We start from the raw sequence: 21015 nt of genomic DNA on the forward strand, positions 1-21015 counted from the left end.
TCATGGAAAAGCCAAGAGAGTTCCAGAAAAACATCTATTTCTGCTTTATTGACTATGCCAAAGCCTTTGACTGTGTGGATCACAGTAAACTGCAAAATTCTGAAAGAGATGGGAATACCAGACCACCTGACCTGCCTCTTGAGAAACCTATATGCAGGTCAGGAAGCAACAGTTAGAACTGGACATGGAACTACAGACTGGTTCCAAATAGGAAAAGGAGTTCGTCAAGGCTGTATATTGTCACCCTGCTTATTTAACTTATATGCAGAGTACATCATGAGAAATGCGGGCTGGAAGAAGCACAAGGTGGAATCAAGATTGCAGGAAGAAATATCAATAACCTCAGATATGCAGATGACACCACCCTTATGGCAGAAAGTGAAGAGGAACTAAAAGCCTCTTGATGAAAGTGAAAGTGGAGAGTGAAAAAGTTGGCTTGAAGCTCAACATTCAGAAAACGAAGATCATGGCATCTGGTCCCATCACTTCATGGGAAATAGATGGGGAAACAGTGGAAACAGTGTCAGACTTTATTTTTCTGGGCTCCAAAATCACTGCAGATGGTGATTGCAGCCATGAAATTAAAAGACGCTTACTCCTTGGAAGGAAAGCTATGACCAACCTAGATAGCATATTCAAAAGCAGAGACATTACTTTGCCAACAAAGGTCCCTCTAGTCAAGGCTATGGTTTTTCCAGTGGTCAAGTATGGATGTGAGAGTTGGACTGTGAAGAAAGCTGAGCGCCGAAGAATTGATGCTTTTGAAATGTGGTGTTGGAGAAGACTGTTGAGAATCCCTTGGACTGCAAGAGGATCCAACCAGCCCATTCTAAAGGAGATCAGTCCTGGGTGTTCTTTGGAAGGACGGATGCTGAAGCTGAAACTCCAATACTTTGGCCACCTCGTGCGAAGAGTTGACTCATTGGAAAAGACTCTGATGGTGGGAGGGATTGGGGGCAGGAGGAGAAGGGAACAACAGAGGATGAGATGGCTGGATGGCATCACCGACTCGATGAACATGAGTTTGTGTGAACTCCAGGAGTTGGTGATGGACAGGGAGGCCTGACATGCTGCAATTCATGGGGTCGCAAAGAGTTGGACACGACCGAGTGACTGAACTGAACTGATACCATTTTTATTTGGGGCCAAACACATTTTTGTGGATGGGGCATGTCATGTACCAGTTCTCACCATTATTGCACTGTGTGAGTGAAGAACAGAACTACTCTTTAAAACGTACTTAATGTAAATACAGATGTCAGAAAAGAACGTATCATGTGAGAATGAAAAACTAGAATTTTTGGAGTTCAGTTATTTTTTCCTTCAGAAAATTACACCCCACAATCTACTTTTTAAAGCACATCCTCTGCTATGATTTAATTTTTGCTTTGTGTTTTACTAATAAGGGTGCTAAGATGATGTAGAGACTTTAAATCTTTTTATGAAGATGGATTGCATTTTCTTGAATTAAAAAAAAAATTATCCACCTGTATATACATGACAAAGGTGACAGTCCTGACGGTAAAACTTCTCATGAGGATTTGGTGCTGGAGGTCAGGTTCTCCGTTAGAACAGGAACACTTCAGCTTGTAAACTGTAGTCGGAGATGCTTGGCCGAGAGAGAACGCTTCTCAGTTTTGTTATCACTTCAGATGTTGAGATCCACCAATAGAACATAATTTGAAAAACACCAGAGTAAAGAATATCGATAAAAAATTCACCTTTTTAACAAACAGACTTCAGCTCCCCCCGCCTAGGGCTCATTTTATCTATGAAAGGGAATGATAGGAATGTATGTGAACATTAATGAAATGATTGTCAACTTGGGGACTGGGAAGTTGGCGAGTTAGATGTGTGACGTTAATTAAGGATTAGTTCAGTTTAAAGATTGAGGAGGCTTCCCAGGTGGCGCAGTGGTATAGAATCCGCCTGCAATGCAGGAGACGTGGGTTTGATCCCTGGGTCGGGAAGATCCCTTGGAGAAGGAAATGGCTTCCCACTCCTGTATTCTTGTCTGGAGAATCCCATGGACAGAAGAGCCTGGTGGGCTGCAGTCCATGGGGTTGCAGAGAGTCAGACACGGCTGAGCCACTGAGCACGCACGCACACACAGAGTCGGATACGACTCTGAGCGACTGAGGGCACGTTCTCTCATCAGTGCCTGATTAAAGGGTGTGAGTAGTGGGAAAGGAACGCTATTTAGAAACAGTTCTTTGCAGTGACTCATACACAGAGAAAACGATCACTGTTAGATTTGTTTTCTCTGGTAAGAAAAATAAATAAAACAGCTACTTTTTCACAGATCCTCATTGCAAAATAGAAAATGTGTGTGCATGCTAAGTGGCTTCAGTTGCATTGGATTCTCTGCGACCCCATGGACTGTAGCTCGCCAGGCTCCTCTGTCCATGGGGATTCTCCAGGCAAGAATACTGGAGTGGGTTGCCATGCCCTCCTCCAGGGAGTCTTCCCAACCCAGGGATGGAACCCGAGTCTCTTACATTTCCTGCATTGGCAGGTGGGTTCTTTACCAGTAGCACCACCTGGGAAGCCCCAAATACAAATAGGTAACCATTCATGTGGCAGTCATCTTTTTGTAAATTGAATGATGGATATATTTGATAAATGCAAAGTCAGTATTAATGTTTATTTGTAGAAATGCAAACTCTCCATTGTACTAAACTACTATTTTTTTATTCACCCTAAACTATTGTCTTCTGTTATCAGTATGTCTGGTCAAAGTCAAAAATACCTTATGTAGTGTGAAGTAATTGAAAATAAAGACATTATGTCATATTTCTGCCATGTTATATTCTAACATTGCCTGTATTTAAATGATATTTTTGTAGTTTGCCACTGTAGTCTGACTTACTGTTTAATTACAAGGTGAAGTTTTACATGCCATAGTCAGCTACCCTTTAGTCCTTAATGTCTTTTTTAAAGAAAGAAATGTTTTATGCTTATTAGGAAGCATGAAATAAATAAGCTTAAAAGATGTGAAGAAAATTCTATGTGATGTTTTAATAACAGTTTATAACATGATCTTTCTGAACTTAGTTTTCTTAACTTTGAAAATTAGTAAATAGCTACTATGCTGATTATAGTTTTTATATCATTATAGAACACAAAGCACAAATAAAGCTAACACAGTACCAAAGGTGGAAACACCTGAATTAAAGAACAAAGTGACGAGTTAAATCTTTCTGTCTTTTTCTAATGTTCTGCTTCATTCAAAAATTGATTTTGGGTTGTTTACAGGAAATAAACAGTATTTAGTTAGATAAAAATAAAGCAAAATCACAGTGAAGAGAACATGAGAGAGAAACTAGATAAGCCCACCAAGAGTCCATGTTCGGAAATGTATGCCCACACCCCCTCTGTTATGAGTGGAAAATTCAGGCCTATGTTTCCTAGTAGCCAAAACATCGAAGGAATCAGTTGCAGCAGCCTTCCCCAAAGTGTGTTCCTTAAAAACTGTCTTATGAGATTATGATGGTCAAATGAATGTAGATATTTGTAGGCCCTCTGTAGATATAATTATACTCCTGTTACAGGTTAGAGGTTCTTCGAAGCTCTGTGGATAAAAACAACTGTAACTTGTGTTTCCCATGCACGTCTGGTCACCCCCTGCCCCTGCCTCCTGCTTTTTCTCATCTGATAACATGTCAACATTTCCCAATGAGGGAGATACTGTTCTTTAGCCAAAAAAGTCTGCTCAGGCAAAGCGCAGCAGAATGAGCTTTGAGAAATTTCTCCTCTGGATCCCATAGAAGGGATGAAGTTGAAAGTGAAAGTCTCTCAGTCGTGTCTGACTCTTTGTGACCCCATGGACTATACAGTCCGTGGAATTCTCCAGGCCAGAATACTGGAGTAGGTAGCCTTTCCCTTCTCCAGGGGATCTTCCCAACCCAGGATTCGAACCCAGGTCTCACCCGCATTGCAGTCAGATTCTTTACCAGCTGAGCCACAAGGGAAGCCTGTAGCAGGGATCATATGTCTTAACATATAGTGCCTTAGCTCTCCTCCTCAATAAATAGCCACAGTAATGAATTTCAGATGGCTATTTTCATACGGGTTCACCTTGATGTGAACCGGAAGCACAATCTAATAATTCACTACAAAGCTTTAAGTTGCTTATACATGGTCTTTCAGACATATAAAGACTAATGTTTAATTTTCTCCATTGTGGATTCAGTTCTCAGTAGCTACTGAAAATCTTTACCGTCTTTGATTGTTTATATCATATTCCATCTTGTTCTAAAAAGGGATGGAAGGGCACAAAGCAGGGATGAGCAGGAAATACAGAGCAGGTTGTTTACTGAGCTTTTGTATGTTAGTTGAGGCCGTGTGCCTGCTGAGGTTCTAGGCGGAAGCTGTGAAGCACACCTTCAGATAATACAAATGGCGGCTCTTCAGAAATGTTTGTGGCAGAGGGAGCGTGAGGGTATTGTTTTTGAGCAAAAGAGCAGGGAAGAGCATGGGTCTAAAAGACAGAGTCACAGACAGAAGCGCTGCAGACCACAGCTCCAGCTGCTCGCAAAGGGAAGTTCAGACGGGGAAAGAGAACACATCATAACAGGTCAATTTCTTTCCAGCTCTGTCTGTTCGTATATAGCAATCATTTTAGTGAGGTCATCTTCCGATTTGAGCAGCAGCTTTTCCTAGGTGTCTTTTCCTTTTTAAAACTCGTTTTAATGTAGTCTTTTTCAAAGTGTTGTGATGATTGAACTGGGCATTTTAGGTGTAATATAAAAGAAGAAAATTTTCGACACATCCTGGTGTTGTGGTTCATGTTTTCGACAGCGGTGAATGTGTAACTAATTTTGATTTCACTGAGGACCAGATCCATGTTATTCTGAATTTAATCTAGATGTGATTGAGATTTATTTTTTCTTTCAGGCAAGAGTGCAGCACTGCATCTGTTCTGTAGCCAGTGACCACTCAGTTGGACTTCTAAGTTTGCGAGAGAAAAAATGCATTATGCTGGCGTCCCGTCATCTTTTCCCCATTCAAGTAATCAAGTGGAGGCCTTCTGACGATTACCTGGTGGTGGGATGTTCAGACGGCTCCGTGTATGTCTGGCAAATGGATACTGGTAAGAACAGATGAGACTAGGAAGTTAAATGCGTATATTTGGCTTCCTAGAAATGAAAAATCTTTTGTCTGAGGAAAACCCCCTGAAATGTCAAAAGGTTGCTACTTGTGTTTCTCATCACCGCTTTTTCTAAGTGTTCTTATAATTATCAACAAAAAAATACTTAGATGTCCTCTAAAATAATTTGTTGTACTCTCTCAGATACTTGTAGAGTAGTTCACTGATCTTTAGAGAAATGTGGTTAATGACAATATTCAACTTAGGACAGATATCAGACACCAGACAGCTAAGTGATTTCTATATAATTCATGAGGCAAATTGTAAGATTAAAGAATCATTTTTGCCTCTAGTTCAGAAACAATGGAAAAAGAATTGTCTTTCATTTGAACAGCAGAAAAATAATACAGGGCCTTTAATTGGAGGAGATAATGAAAAGTTTTAAGTTCTCGAGGGAACATGTAAAATTTCAGGGTTCAGATATTTTACATATGTGGCATAAGATGCTGCAGATAATGTTTAGCTTAACAATATAGGCCATGACATACAAAGTTTACATACAGAAAGCATTTTTCCTTGGAAATTTTTAAGTATGTAACTACATGTTTATTAGTTTGGGCTTTTAAAAACACACTTTATTCTACTTTTTACTATCCTAAGTCATCTATCAGTGAGTTAAACCTTTCTTTATGTTCCTAAAGAACTTATGTGCTATATAATATTTCTACTATTTTTTCCTTTTTTTCTCTGAAACTGTTTTTTGTTTTCTTAAATATTCCTGTTTGAAATCAGACTATGTGTATATTTCTGGCTTGGATGGTGGTATAAGAGGGAGAGCTCACAGGTCTTTTTGGAGCAAGTAGCCATAATCTTCACCTATCCTTCATTTACAGTCCTTGTTCTCTCTGATAGTACACAAGCAGTTTTGACAAGAGGAAGTGTTCTTGAAGAGTGTCAGACTTCTTTACTTTGGCATTTAACTTTTTTTTTTGTTTTTTTGGGCCTGATTGTAAAACAGGTTCTTAGTTTTTGTCAAATTTTGAGAGCACAAAGTGAAGGTGAAAGTCGCTCAGTCATGTCCGACTCTTTGCCAGAACACTGGAGTGGGAGCCCTTCTCTTCTCCAGGGGGTCTGCCTGACCCAGGAATCGAACCCAGGGCTCCCGCATTGCAGGTGGATTCTTTACCAGCTGAGCCACAGGGAAGCTCAAGAGAGTACAAAGGCATTAGAAAAGAAAGATGAACTCAAATTCACCATTGTTCAGTGGGGAGTGTGGACACGTTTCTCTCTAGTCTCATTGCTACACTTTAAAAAACGGATTTGCTGTTGTAGTATGTAATTTTGTATCCTGTTTTGTGTTCCTTTCTGTTGCACCCTATCTGCTGAGCAGCACTGTTTCATGTTCGCTGATTTGGTCCATGCTACAAACCAGATACAGTTGACCCTTGAACAACATGGGGGTTGAGGACCCCACCTTCTTCATAGTTGAACATCTGTGTATAACTTAAAGTTGGCCCTCCATTCCCATGTTTTCTTCACATCTGTGGTTCTCCATTCTTGGATTCAAAGGACCAAGGATTATGTAGTACTGTAGCATTCACTACCGAGAAAGGAAATCCATGCGTATGTGGATCTGCAAAGTTCAGACCTGTGCTGTTTAAGGTTAACTATATACAGAGTTTGTCTTGGGCTCTGGGATTCCCTGGTGGCTCAGACGGTGAAGAAGCTGCCTGCAATGCAGGAGACCCAGGTTCGATCGCTGGGTTGGGAAAACTCCCTGGAGTACAGAATAACTACCCACTCCAGTATTCTTGCCTGGAGAATCCCATGGACTGAGAAGCCTGGCAAGCTACAGTCCATGGAGTCCCAAAGAGTCAGACATGACTGAGCAACTAACACTTTGACTTTTTCGCTGGAGTCAGACTCAGTGTGAATTTAAGATCAACCATTTGGCAGCACTGTGATCTATGGCAAGTCTCTCAATTTACTCATCTGTAAAATGAAGATACGGAGAAGGCAATGGCACCCCACTCCAGTACTCTTGCCTGGAAAATCCCATGGACGGAGGAGCCTGGTGGGCTGCAGTCCATGGGGTCGCTGAGAGTCGGACACAACTGAGCGACTTCCCTTTCACTTTTCACTTTCATGCATTGGAGAAGGAAATGGCAACCCACTCCAGTGTTCTTGCCTGGAGAATCCCAGGGACGGGGGAGCCTGGTGGGCTGCTGTCTATGGGGTCGCACAGAGTCGGACACGACTGAAGCGACTTAGCAGCAAAATGAAGATAATAATAGCTCCCATTTTATAGTGTTCCTGAGAGAATAAAATGACATAATATTTACCTGGTATGCCGTAGATACAGGAAGTGCGCATCCATGTATGTTTGTGTATTTTGTGTGTGTCCTTGCATATGTGTATATTTCCTATTATTGTTATTTAACAAACATGCCTAACTTGTTACTTTGTTGGCCTTGGGGATATGACCTTACCTTTATTAAGAAATTTTTTTTTGAGAATTAATATTAAAGACAGTTATAGTGCTGATAATTATACAACATTATTTTAAAATACTGCATATATAAACAGTTGATATATTATAAATACAAGAGTATGTTAAACTTGTCTAGAACTTTAAACATTAATATGATAAAGAATATAATTTTTCTGAATTTCGTAGATGCTGAAATATATGATACTTGAATAGTTCAGATACTTGAAGGATATTTACAAAGAATATGAAAGTCTTTACAAATGAGACCTTACTGGAAGACAGAATTACTTTTCCAGTAGTTTCCCTAGTAGGAAATGACAAATAGCTCCTGACTGTATGTGTACGAGGATGTTATTTTTATAACCGGTTTACTATAATTAAGCCCAGTACATAATATTGCAGTTGACCAATTATCTTCTGACCTTCAGGAGGATTTTGATAAACAATCAGTCAATATGGCGTTCTTAAATCAAGATAAAGCTAGGGAAGCAGAATAAATTTTGGACTTCAACCATAATAGGGAGTGTACGCTCTTTTTCCATCTTTGCTGTTCAGGTTTTAGCTAGTGATATAGAGGTCCCTGGGGAGCCAGGAAGGCACATCCTGAAGGTATTGACATTATTTATTAATTAAATAAATAAAAAATGAAGCAAAAATAAATCAGATTCGGCCCAGGCTTGATGTATGAAATGTGTTTAAACTCTGAGGAGATACTTTTTGCCTCTACTTCGTGTTTTGGGAATGTATTTTTACAGATGAAATCACATTACATGAAAACTACTCAGGCATTTTGTGCAATTTTCTGTTTGCCATTTTGAATTACACTGATGCTTCTAGCTTAACAGCACTTAAAAATGTCTTAACTTTATAATTTCATGGAGCATTTTGGTTATTTTTCTCTTCAAATGGATAGTTTTTATTTTCAGTGTTCATTTCCTTATGAAATGAAGTTAAAGCTAGTAATACAAAACTTAGAGAGAGAGAGGTCCAAAATTTTTGTTGTTTTATTTATCCTCTTAATTATATGCTGCTGCTAAGTCGCTTCAGTCGTGTCTGACTGTGCGACCCCATAGATGGCAGCCCATCAGGCTCCCCCGTCCCTGGGATTCTCCAGGCAAGAACACTGGAGTGGGTTGCCATTTCCTTCTCCAGTACATGAAGGTGAATAGTGAAAGTGAAGTCGCTCAGTGGTGTCTGACTCTTCGCGACCCCATGGACTGTAGCCCAGCAGGCTCCTGTGTCCATGGGATTTTCCAGGCAAGAGTACTGGGGTGGGTTGCCATTGCCTTCTCCGTTAATTATATGCAATAGTGCTTAATAGGGGGTTTCCCTGATGGCTCAGACAGTAAAGAATCTGCCTGCAATGCAGGAGACCTGGGTTCAATCCCTGGGTTGGAAAGATGCCCCGTAGAAGGGAATGGCTACCCACTAGAAGCCATGGAAATGATTATTCCTTCACAACTCTGAGTAGTTAGAAAGTTAGTATAACAACCAGCAACAAGATTTGGCCAGCTCAACATCTTGACTCCTACTTACGAACTTATTAAAAAAGGTGGGTCACCGACCTAGATGGTGGCTGCTGCTTCATGGAGCTTTCTGTAGGGATCAGGTCCTTATTCTGCACACCTGATGTTCCCAGTAAGCATGTGGTGGTGTTCCCACAGGCCTCTGACAAGGTCAACATCCTTTCTGTTGGGAGATAGTGGCATGCTTCAGGTAGTGACTGTTGCTGCAAGTTGTTCTTCTTATCTGACCATTACCGAGCCTTGACACCATTGTTATCCGCACTTTTTATCATGTTTGCTTCATAATGAAAGTGATTCATCATATGCCTATTCCTGGAGGGACGGTTGTCAGTTGTTCTTGTACAGTTGCAAACACCAGCAGTGATTGCCAAATATTAGAAATTAGTGTATGAAGTCTTACCAGTTTACTTCGTTCTGTTACCTTTTTTCTTTTTTTTATTCCTGTCCCTTCAAGTTTTCTGAAATATTCCTGTTTTTGCAATAACTTCATGAAATATGTGTTTGAATCATTTTTTTAAAACTTAAGTATCCAATAAAATAGAATATGAACTAATATGCTACTGGCACAACATATATAAAGCATGGATATCCAAAAACATTTATTTTGATTTATTTAAATTGATGGTTTTGCCTTGTTATTAAAATTACCAAAGAGAATCAGGAGGTGGTACTTCAGTCCTATCTTTTGTTGTTAGTGAAGAGTTTGCTGCTGCTGCTGCTAAGTCGCTTCAGTCGTGTCTGACTCTGTGCGACCCCATAGACAGCAGCCCACCAGGCTCCCCCGTCCCTGGGATTCTCCAGGCAAGAACACTAGAGTGGGCTGCCATTTCCTTCTCCAGGGCATGAAAGTGAAAAGTGAAAGTGAAGTCACTTAGTGGTGTCCGACTTTTAGCGACCCCATGGACTGCAGCCTACCAGGCTCCTCCATCCAGGGGATTCTCCAGGCAAGAGTACTGGAGTGGAGTGCCACTGCCTTCTCCAAGTATTTTCTTCACGTATTTGACCTTTTGCCTGCAGGATATAATACAATAGAGATCTGATTTTATGTTTCTGTTTCACAGGATATAACATAGCATCATTGACTTTTCTGTATCTTCTGTATTTTTGTTTTCATTCTATTACAAAAATAAGATAAGGACTTCCCTGATGGCCAAGTAGTTAAGAATTCAAACTCCCAATGTAGGGGGCATGGGTTTGATCCCTGGTCGAAAAACAACTATTATAAGATCCCACATCCTGCATGGCATGGCCAAAAATTAAAACCAAACAAACAAGCAACCACTGTAAGATAGGATAGGCAGAGACACAAAGGATGAAATGGTTAAGAAAAAAAACAGTACTTTTCTAGTCAAGCGAAGTTTCTTATTTCCCTTTTGGATTCACTCTGAAATTTTGAAGGAAGAGGTTATTAGAGTGAAAGTATGACTCTCTGTTCAACCTTCCTCCCTGTGAGTCCTCTGTATAATTAATTACTAAGTCCTTCCCATTAGGTAGCCATCACCTCCCTTTTTTCTTTATAGTGTACTATTTTTATATCAGGCTATATTTTTAACACCCATGCTATCTTTGGCTTCCCTGATAGTTCAGTTGGTAAAGAATCTGCTTGCAATGTAGGAGACCCCAGTTCAATTCCTGTGTTGGGAAGATCCCCTGGAGAAAGGATATTCTACCCACTTCAGTATTTTTGTGCTTCCCTTGTGGCTCAGCTGGTGAAGAATCCACCTGCAATGCGGGAGACCTGGGTTCGATCCCTTGGGTTGGGAAGATCCCCTGGAGAAGGGAAAGGCTACGCACTCCAGTATTCTGGCCTTGGGAATTCCATGGACTGTATAGTCCATGGGGTCACAAAGAGTCAGACACAACTGAGCAGCTTTTGCTTTCACTTTAATGCTATCTTTATTGGTTTATGTGTCTTCTGTTTCTACCTTCTAGTCCGTCCTGTACTCTCCTGGCAAATTAACTATAGGAAATAAAACAATAACAACCACACTTGATTCATGCCACTGTCTTAAAGACAAAAACATAAGCAATTTTAGTTCACATATCCTTTAAGACAAGACCCTCCGCAGCGTGGTACGCATCTACCTGTTCTTATCTCCTGTTGTTCTTTCATACAGACTGGTTGCTCTGTGTGAAGAATAGTTCTATCCAAGATTGGGTCACTATGCACTACTTCTTGTCTTTTATATCATGCATATTGTTGCTCATGATTTTCATTCATTTGGAACATGATTTCTTTCTATTTGCTTATTCATTTAAGCAGTATATTATCTTTTAAGGAATAGTGAAAGTGAAAGTTGCTCAGTCGTGTCCAACCGTTTGCAACCCCATGGACTGTAGAGTCCATGGAATTTTCCAGGCCAGAATACTGGAGTGGGTAGCCTTTCCCTTCTCCAGGGGTTCTTCCCAACCCAGGGATTGAACCCAGGTCTCCTGCATTGCAGATGGATTCTTCACCAGCTGAGCCACCAGGAAAGCCCAAGAATACTGGAGTGGGTAGCCTATCCCTTCTCCAGCAGATCTTCCCAACCCAGGAATCAAACCGGAGTCTCCTGCATTGCAGGTGGATTCTTTACCATCTGAGCTATCAGGGAAGCCCTCTTTTAAGGAAACGAATATAAAAACAAAGCTTTCCTTTTTTCCCCAAGTAGTTAGCATTTCTCGTACTCTTCATTGCTTTATATAGATCCAGATTTCTATCTTGAAGGACTTTCCTTTTGCCTAATATTTTTCTTGTGGTGCAGGTCTATGAGTGATTCTTTTATCTTCTGTATATCTGAAAAACTTTATTTCACCATCATTTTGAAGACATTTCTTTCTGAGTATAGAATTCTATGTTGACAGTTTTTTGTTTATTCCTTTCAGTATTCCACTATCTTGCTTGTATTATTTCCAGTGAAAAATTTGCTATAAACCTTATCTTTGTTCCTCTATGTATATGCTATATCTATTTTTTGTGACTTCTTAGAAAATTTTCTCTTTATTATTGATTTTGAGCTGTTTAGTTGTAGTTTTCTATGTATTTCTTGTGCTGAGTGTTTGTTATACTTGAATCTCTGGGTATATAGTTCTCAACAAATTTGGTAGGTTTTGGCCATTATTTATTCAAATATGTTTTTGATCCTCCCCTCTCTTTTCTCTGTTTGGAGACTCCGATTATGTGCCTATTAGGATACTTGAAATTGCCCAGAGCTTGAGGATTGTATTTTCATTTTTGATATTATTATTCCTGTGTTTAATTTTATAATTTCTATTCTGCGTTTTCAAGTTTACTGAGCTTTTCTTCTGTAGGGGTCTTAAGGGAGAGGAAAGGATGCAGGTAATGCTACATGGGAGATCATTAGAGGAAGGAAGGACAAGAAAATGTTTCTGGCAGGCACTGATAAAACATATCCCTACGTTAAAAAATGTTCGTGCATTTTTCCTTTCTTAAAAAAATGGACTTCAGTCATCCGCAGTCGTGTAGTGACTGTGCATGTCCGTGTCTCCCAGGAGCGCTGGACCGGTGTGTGATGGGGATCACGGCTGTGGAGATCCTGAACGCCTGTGATGAAGCAGCCCCCGCTGCTGTCGACTCGCTGAGCCACCCGGCCATCAACCTCAAACAAGCCATGACACGCCGCAGCCTTGCTGCTCTGAAGAACATGGCCCATCACAAGCTGCAGACTCTTGCCACTAACCTCTTGGCCTCTGAGGCATCTGACAAAGTAAGTTTTATATGGGGGCTCACGTGTCCCCATTCAGCTTCATTTAATGACACAGCTTTGACACGTCTTAGGGAAGCATTTTGGGGAGATGACACTGATGAATACTAAGCTTCTGATTTTAAGCAGGTTTATCCAACACAGTTTTGGAGTGTTTCAGGTATTTGGCATTTTGAAAAAGTAACTTGTTCTTACCATTCAAATTACTTTAAAATGATTGCTACAGACGTGAGTGACTTCAGTTTCTGAAATTAGAATGAACAGTTTGTGTATAATCCATCTTCTTAACTTTCTGAGAGTCTTCCTGTGGGAAGGTTTAGCACTAGTGATCTCTTCAGGAGAAAAAAGTAACAACTTAGGAACAATTGTGGCTTATCATTTGTATTAAAAATAGGCTCCGATTTTACTAATGTTAGGCCATTTACAAGATTTAAGAACATATGTGAGAACCGGCGAGATTGCACAAGTGCTGGCATTTTCCGCGAGACCCGAGCTCAGCCACACCTCCCTTCCTGACAGCTGAAAGCGACCCGCCACTTACTTCCTTAGTTAGCAGAAAAGTGTCCTACCAAAAGAAGAAGAGTCCACCCCAGCTCATTAATTGGCTACTTACCATTAGTTTTTTAGACACTAGCCACTATTTCCTTTGTGGTATTTGTTTTCTGGGTATTATTAGAACTAGGTTGTCTCTGGTAAATGGATAAACGAAACCTAGAGACCATCCCAGTGTTTTATCTGAATCACACTTAAAATTCTTAGTTCCATCTAAGAATTCATTAGAATTATGAATGAGTCACCAAATACTTTTATTTTCATTCTCTTTTATTCCTGATTCCTACTTTTTAAATGATTAGATGTGTCCATAAATAACAAAGGGGTTGAGAGGATTGTATACAAATTTGAAAATTTGCCCATGAATTAGCGAGTGCTAATGACATAGGAAATATTTAATACAGGCAGCTCCACTGACCTGTATCCTCCAGTAATTGGCAGAAATAGTTGATCATTCTGTCTTTCCTCAAGATATTAATGTTTTATTTTCTTTGTTATATTGTATGTTTCATAGATTAGAATTGTGAAATCCTTCTGTGGTTTTTTTTTTCATGCTTTCTGTCCCATGCTCTGTAGAATAGAAAACAGGCTGAAATGCACTTGTTCCTATAATTTGTTTCAGGAGATCATGTGGATATTCCCTAGGAATTCAGTGTTCATGGCACATTGTCTGATGTTCTGTATAATTCTGATATTAAGCAAACTTATAAAACAATACATTCCAATGGCAAGTGTGTAAGTTTGGTAATTCCCAAACATATTCTTTTTCTTCTTGATAACCCCTAGAAGTAAAACTTTGGAAAAATAATGATATGACTAGAAAATTGAAGGGGAATAAGTGGTACAGTAACATTTATGAATGGCTTTTGTAAGTGGTCATGGTCCATTATGTGATTTTTTACAGTCTTGTTTGTCCCTGTTTTAATAGCGCATTTTATAGGGCAATTAGTGATAAAAGCACCAGATATCAGAGACACTACACTTACGTATTGTAAAATATATTGCTCGTGAACCTCCTCAGCCTTGTAGCAGTGGTAATTGTTGCCTGGCCTACAAGGAAAACAATTATAGAAGGGGGGAAAGGCTTAGGAAGCCAAGGCTGCAGGAGGATAATCACTTTATGAAAAATGTATGTTGGCTGGACCATTAGGGATTTCTCTAACTATTTTCTCATGTTGACTTAGATGCTCCTCCTGAGGGGAATATTTAAAGAGCCATTTGCTGGATGGCTTTCAAACCTCCAGAGAAATAGAGCCCACCCAAAGTTAAGAAAAAAAAAAAAAGAAACATAACTAAGAGCCGCTCAGTGGTACACGATTTACTCTAGGAAATCGGATCTTTTTTTTTTTTTCCATGGGTCTCAATGGAAAGTAAAACCTCAGTGGGAATACTGTATAGAAAGTATCCAGTTTTCTCCTGGTTAGTGCTGGCAATTGGGCTATTTGGAAGTAACAGATATTTTATATTGTTAATTAGGTTAATTTTGCCTGATATATACAGCTTTACAATCAAAGATAGAGAATTTACTGTCCTGTGATTTTTTTTTTCCTTCTTTCACTGGAAGAGCAAGAAGGTGATAAGTAGAATTATCCTTTATTACTGTATTGAATGCAGTACTTGGATGCAATCTCAAATATGACAGAATGATCTCTGTTTGTTTCCAAGGCAAACTATTCAATATCACAGTAATCCAAGTCTATTCCCCAACCAGTAATGCTGAAGAAGCTGAAGTTGAATGGTTCTATGAAGACCTACAAGACCTTTTAGAGCTAACACCCCAAAAAGATGTCCTTTTCATTACAGGGGACTGGAATGCAAAAGTAGGAAGTCAAGAAACACCTGGAGTAACAGGCAAATTTGGCCTTGGAGTACAAAATGAAGCAGGGCAAAGGCTAATAGAGTTTTTCCAAGAGAACGCACTGGTCATAGCAAACACCCTCTTAACAACACAAGAGACGACTCTACACATGAACATCACCAAATGGTCAACACTGAAATCAGATTGATTATATTCTTTGCAGCCAAAGATGGAGAAGCTCTATACAGTCAGCAAAAGCAAGACTGGGAGCTGACTGTGGCTTAGATCATAAACTCTTTATTGCCAAATTCAGACTTAAATTGCAGAAAGTAAGGAAAACCACCAGACCATTCAGGTATGACCTAAATCAAATCCCTTAGAGTGGGATTTGATTATACAGTGGAAGTGACAAATAGATTCAAGGGATTAGATCTGACAGACAGAATGCCTGATGAACTATGGACGGAGGTTCGTGACATTGTACAGGAGACAGGGATCCAAACTATCCCCATGGAAAAGAAATGCAAAAAGGCAGAATGGCTGTCTGAGGAGGCCTTACAAATAGCTGAGAAAATAAGGGAAGCCAAAAGCAAAGGAGAAAAGGAGAGATATACCTATCTGAATGCAGAGTTCCAAAGAATATCAAGGAGAGATAAGAAAGCCTTCCTCAGTGATCAATGCAAAGAAATAGAGGAAAACAACAGAATGGGAAAGACTAGAGGTCTCTTCAAGAAAATTAGAGATACCAAGGGAACATTTCATGCAAAGATGGGCACAATAAAGGACAGAAATGGTATGGACCTACCAGAAGCAGAAGATATTAAGAAGAGGTGGCAAGAATACACAGAAGAACTGTACAAAAAAGATCTTCATGACCCAGATAATCACAATGGTGTGATCACTCACCTAGAGCCAGACATCCTAGAATGCGAAGTCAGGTGGGCCTTAGGAAACATCACTACAAACAAATTAGTGGAGGTGATGGAATTCCAGTTGAGCTATTTCATATCCTGGAAGATGATGCTGTGAAAGTGCTGCACTCAATATGCCAGCAAATCTGGAAAACTCAGCAGTGGCCACAGGACTGGAAAAGGTCAGTTTTCATTCCAATTCCTAAGAAAGGCAATGCCAAAGAATGTTCAAACTACCGCATGATTGTGCTCATTCCACACACTAGCAAAGTAATGCTCAAAATTCTCCAAGCCAGGCTTCAACAATACGTGAACTGTGAATTTCCAGATGTTCAAGCTGGATTTAGAAAAGGCAGAGGAACCAGAGATCAAATTGCCAATATCCATCTGCTGGATCATGGAAAAAGCAAGAGAGTTCCAGAAAAACTCCTATGTCTGCTTTATTGACTATGCCAAGCCTTTGACTGTGTGGATCACAATAAACTGTAGAAAATTCTTCACGAGATGGGAATACCAGACCACCTGACCTGCCTCTTGAGAAATCTGTATGAAGGTCAGGAAGCAACAGTTAGAACTGGACATGGAACAACAGACTGGTTCCAAATAGGAAAAGGAATATGTTAAGGCTGTATATTGTCACTGTGCTTATTTAACTTCTATGCAGAGTACATCATGAGAAATGCTGGGCTGGATGAAGCACAAGCTGGAATCAAGATTGCTGGGAGAAATACCAGTAACCTCAGATATGCAGATGACACCACCCTTATGGCAGAAAGTGAAGAAGAATTAAAGAGCCTCTTGATGAAAGTGAAAGAGGAGAGTGAAAAAGTTGGCTTAAAACTCAATATTCAGAGAAGTAAGATCATGGCATCCGGTCCCATCACTTCATGGCAAATAGATGGGGAAACAATGGAAACAGTGAGAGACTTAATTTTGGGGGGCTCCAAAATCACTGCAGATGGTGACTGCAGCCATGAAATTAAAAGACGCTTACTCCTTGGAAGCAAAGTTATGACCAACCTAGATAGCATATTCAGAAGCAGAAACATTACTTTGCCAACAAAGGTCCCTCTAATCAAGGCTATGGTTTTTCCTGTGGTCATGTATGGATGTGAGAGTTGGACTGTGAAGAAAGCTGAGTGCTGAAGAATTGATGCTTTTGAACTGTGGTGTTGGAGAAGACTCTTGAGAGTCCCTTGGACTGCAGGGAGATCCAACCAGTCCATCCTAAAGGAAATCAGTCCTGAATGTTCATTGGAAGGACGGATGCTGAAGCTGAAACTCCGATACTTTGGCACTTGATGTGGAGAGCTGAGCGCCTAGAAAAGAGCCTGGTGCTTAGTTATTATCCTCAAATTGTCCAATGATAAACCTAAAGGACATTTGGATAGAACATAGATTAGCAATTTTTTTTTTCTGTAAAGGGTATATAGTGAAAAAAATTAAATTAGGCTTTGTGGCCTATATCACTTGTGTCACAGTGATTCAGCTGCCGTAATAGCGGCATTAAAGGAGCTGTGCGTGCGTGCGTGCGTGAGTGCTTAGTCGCTCAGTTGTGTCTGACTGTTTGAGACCCTGTGAACTGTAGCCAACCAGGCTCCTCTGTCCATGGGATTCTCCAGACAAGAATACTGGAGTGGGTAACCATTCCCATCTCCCAGCAGTCTTCCTGACTCAGGAGTCAAACCGGTGTCCCCTGCATTGCAGGCAGATCCTTTACCATCTGAGCCACCAGGGAAACCCCAAAAAAGGTATAGACCCTATGTAAATGGATGAATGTGACTGGCTCCCAGTAAAATTTTATTAACGAAAATAGACAATGGGCTGAATTTGGCCCTGGGTCATAGTTTGCTGACCCTTGCATCTGAAGATGGCATTATTCTATCAAGGTCGTGGATATAGTTCCCCCGTTGAATGACCTTTGCTTCATTTTTGCAAAGCAGAACAGAGGAGTGGTTTAGAGGCCAAGTTCAGATGACAGATGTATCTCTGTTCCAGTTTCATCTCAGTCATTTCCTGCCTTTTGGTGACCTTGGACAGGTAACCTCCAGTGATCTAGGTTACACATGTAATTGAAATCAAATTCTTGTAAAGGAAGTAAAGGTTGACAGTATATTAGAGAAATGAAATAACACCAAGACTGGGGAATAAAAAAGAGCATATGGAGTTAATAATTAATAAAGTCATTGCTCATCATTAAGAGCTGTTTTGGTAGAGATAATTGGGTCAGAAGTCAGGATACAATGAGTTAGGAATGAACATGAGATCAAGTGGAGGTGCAATGCGTGGAAGAAGTTTGCTGTTAGAGGAAAAGAAGAGAGTAGAGTTAGCTTTGTCGGTGGTTGCAGGGTTAAGAGCAGAGTTTATGCTTTGGGAGCTCACTGACCCTTTTGCTGGTGGAGGGAGTTATCGGTGGGGCCGTGGAAGAGGACATGGTGCTGAGAATAGAGTTGAAGAGTTCACCCTTATTAAAAACTTCCCTTACGATCTGTAATGATGAAAAGAGGGAGGGGAATATAACAAGTTATTTTCAGCACAGCATTTTCAGTGGAAGAAGAGTGATATTTGTTAAAAAAAATAAATAAAAAAAGGAAGTGGTAATAATCCCTTCAAGGTAGTCTCATCTTCTTTTTTTTTTAATCCATCATTCAACTCATAACAGGTGCTCTGCTGGGTTAGGAGTTAGAGGACTTGTACGATATAAATAAATAGGAGGTCGTAACTGGCGTGTAGTGATATTTGAGGAATGCATAAATGAATATGTCAAGAAGCACGTCTGGGCATATCTGGTGATCTTTTTGACAAGTTTTCCCATAAAGCATTTGTCAGACACTGGTTCTTGGTGAGGCGATCTTGATGGATGCCTTGGGCCAGTAGAATTTTATCAGTGAAGCTAGAAAACCCTTGTGGCCATGGAATTCATTTCATAGGCCTACTCTGTGTAACTTTTTATTTGGCCTCCTTACATCTTAGGCTGGAGAAGGAAATGGCAACCCACTCCAGTACTCTTGCCTGGAAAATCTCATGGATGGAAGAGCAAGGTAGGCTACAGCCTGTGGGGTTGCAAAGAGTCAGACATGACTGAGCGACTTCACTTTTACTTTTCACGTCTTAGGCATTGTATCAATCAGAATCACCCTATTTATGTTGAAAAAGAATGAAGTTAAAGAAATTGAAAAGTGGCCAGAATGATTTATCTTTTACCTTGCATTTCTCTGTTGTCTCTCTCTGCATGTCTCTCTCTGTTGTCAAAACCCTGAAAAAATGAATGGGCTGTATTTGCAAAGGTCAGTAGCTTTGTATTCTGTGTAACTAGGCGATAGAATGGGATTTAGAAGTCAAATATAACCTACTGAGAACATACTCTGTGTCTTTTGCTTGCAGAATTCATTCTATAAAACAAAAAAAATTTGTACTGATCGAATTGACTTTATGATTCATTGTGAAAAGGGCACTTGTCCAGTACAGACAGGGACAAGTCAAATGACGCTATGTACAGATACCAGGCCTTTCTGATGAACTGTTTTCAGCCTTAGAAAAATTCTTATGATATATCTGACCTTTGGAGAATCAATTAAACTTGCTTAACATTCTGTACCCAAACTTTAATGAATATCTTAACAGAAAATATGAGTATGTTAATTGTATATTTATTATATATATGAGTTCAGCTTTGGGTTCTTCTAAGTGGTTATTAAGATAAAATTTTTATATTACACTAATTACTGTCTGATGGTTAATAAATAAAGTTAGGGAGACCTAGCTAAGCAGCTGAACCTTAAAGCAACAGGAGAGTGAGTATCTCACTGTAGGAGAAGAAAGATTTATTCAGTGCCTGTGTGACCGGTGCTTCCCTTTAGTGGAGGATAATAATTAGAAACCGAACCTGGATGCTTTGTACGCTCATGGCTCCTGCGATGACATTGCGTCCAGTCCCTCTCAGAAGACAGAGCTGGATAGTATGTTTACAAGGCATATACAGTGATTCAAACAAAGGTATCTTTTAAGTATTTCTGTCTTCCTAAGTATATGAAATACCTTGGGCTAACCCCATGATCTCCAGCTCTAAGCAGACGCCACAGTGCTTGTCCCAGGCCCCCCTCTTGGCCTGTTATAACTCTCCTCTCCCCTGTGAGAAGCCTCACCCAGTACTTTCAGTGTATTGATCTGCTCAGCTCCCCCTTCATGTAGACAATTTCCTGCCCACCCCAAATCTCCTCTCAAGCATACTGACCACCAGCTTACCTCCCACAAAGGAGAAGCCTTTTCTTTCTGATTCTTAGTATGTTTTTACTCTCCACCTTCTGCTTCTCTTAGGCATGATCAGTTGTGTTTATTTATTCTCGTGTTTCTTTCTGTTTAGGTTTCTTTGTCAAAGTGATGTTTTATTTTTAATTCTTTCTTGAATTCAGTCATTTCATTTCTGATTTTTCTAATTCTTATTTGTGGTGTTCTTTCATAGTGAGTATCATTTTAAAAATGTTCTCCAGCTTGTTTTGAAATAGCACATTCATTTCAGTCTGCTTCTTAAACATGTCTGTTTTCTTGCTCTTATTGTCTCTCTCTCTAATAGTAGCTTTATTTTATTTTTTTGGCCGTGCCATGTGGTGTGCACTGTCTTGGTTCCCTGACCAGGGGTCAAACGCATGCCCCCTGCAGTGGAAGCATGGAATCCTAGCCACCAGCTCACCAGGGAAGTCCCGATCTTATTCTCTCTTGGCCTGCAATAATTTGACCTCAGTACTTTTTGGAATATTATTTGTGGGATGATTTTTCCTGGATTTTTTAGTGATTAATTCAGGCAGCATTTTTAGCTTCACAGGACTCCTTCCGTTGTTTGACATGGTTCAGTAAGATGATGGTGACTTGCTTTCTGACTGTTTCCGCCACTGTTCTTTGCCTTACTTTTTTTTTTAATTACCTGTCCATTTTGGTTACGTTCTT

The 21015-nt window shown here is 40.0% G+C and overlaps 1 protein-coding gene across 3 annotated transcripts in view; it reads left to right on the plus strand.

Moving 5' to 3' along the window:
* WDR7 (WD repeat domain 7) overlaps positions 1-21015 on the plus strand; it is a 350409-nt gene that overhangs the window by 63002 nt on the left and 266392 nt on the right. For all 3 annotated transcript variants that reach the window (XM_055559425.1, XM_055559426.1, XM_055559427.1), the window contains exons 13-14: positions 4897-5092; positions 12599-12813. In XM_055559425.1, the coding sequence (XP_055415400.1) occupies positions 4897-5092; positions 12599-12813 (411 nt within the window). The remainder of the gene's footprint in view (positions 1-4896; positions 5093-12598; positions 12814-21015) is intronic.

The sequence above is a fragment of the Bubalus kerabau genome, chromosome 21, assembly GCF_029407905.1.
Source record: "Bubalus kerabau isolate K-KA32 ecotype Philippines breed swamp buffalo chromosome 21, PCC_UOA_SB_1v2, whole genome shotgun sequence".
Classification (NCBI taxonomy): domain Eukaryota; kingdom Metazoa; phylum Chordata; class Mammalia; order Artiodactyla; family Bovidae; genus Bubalus; species Bubalus kerabau.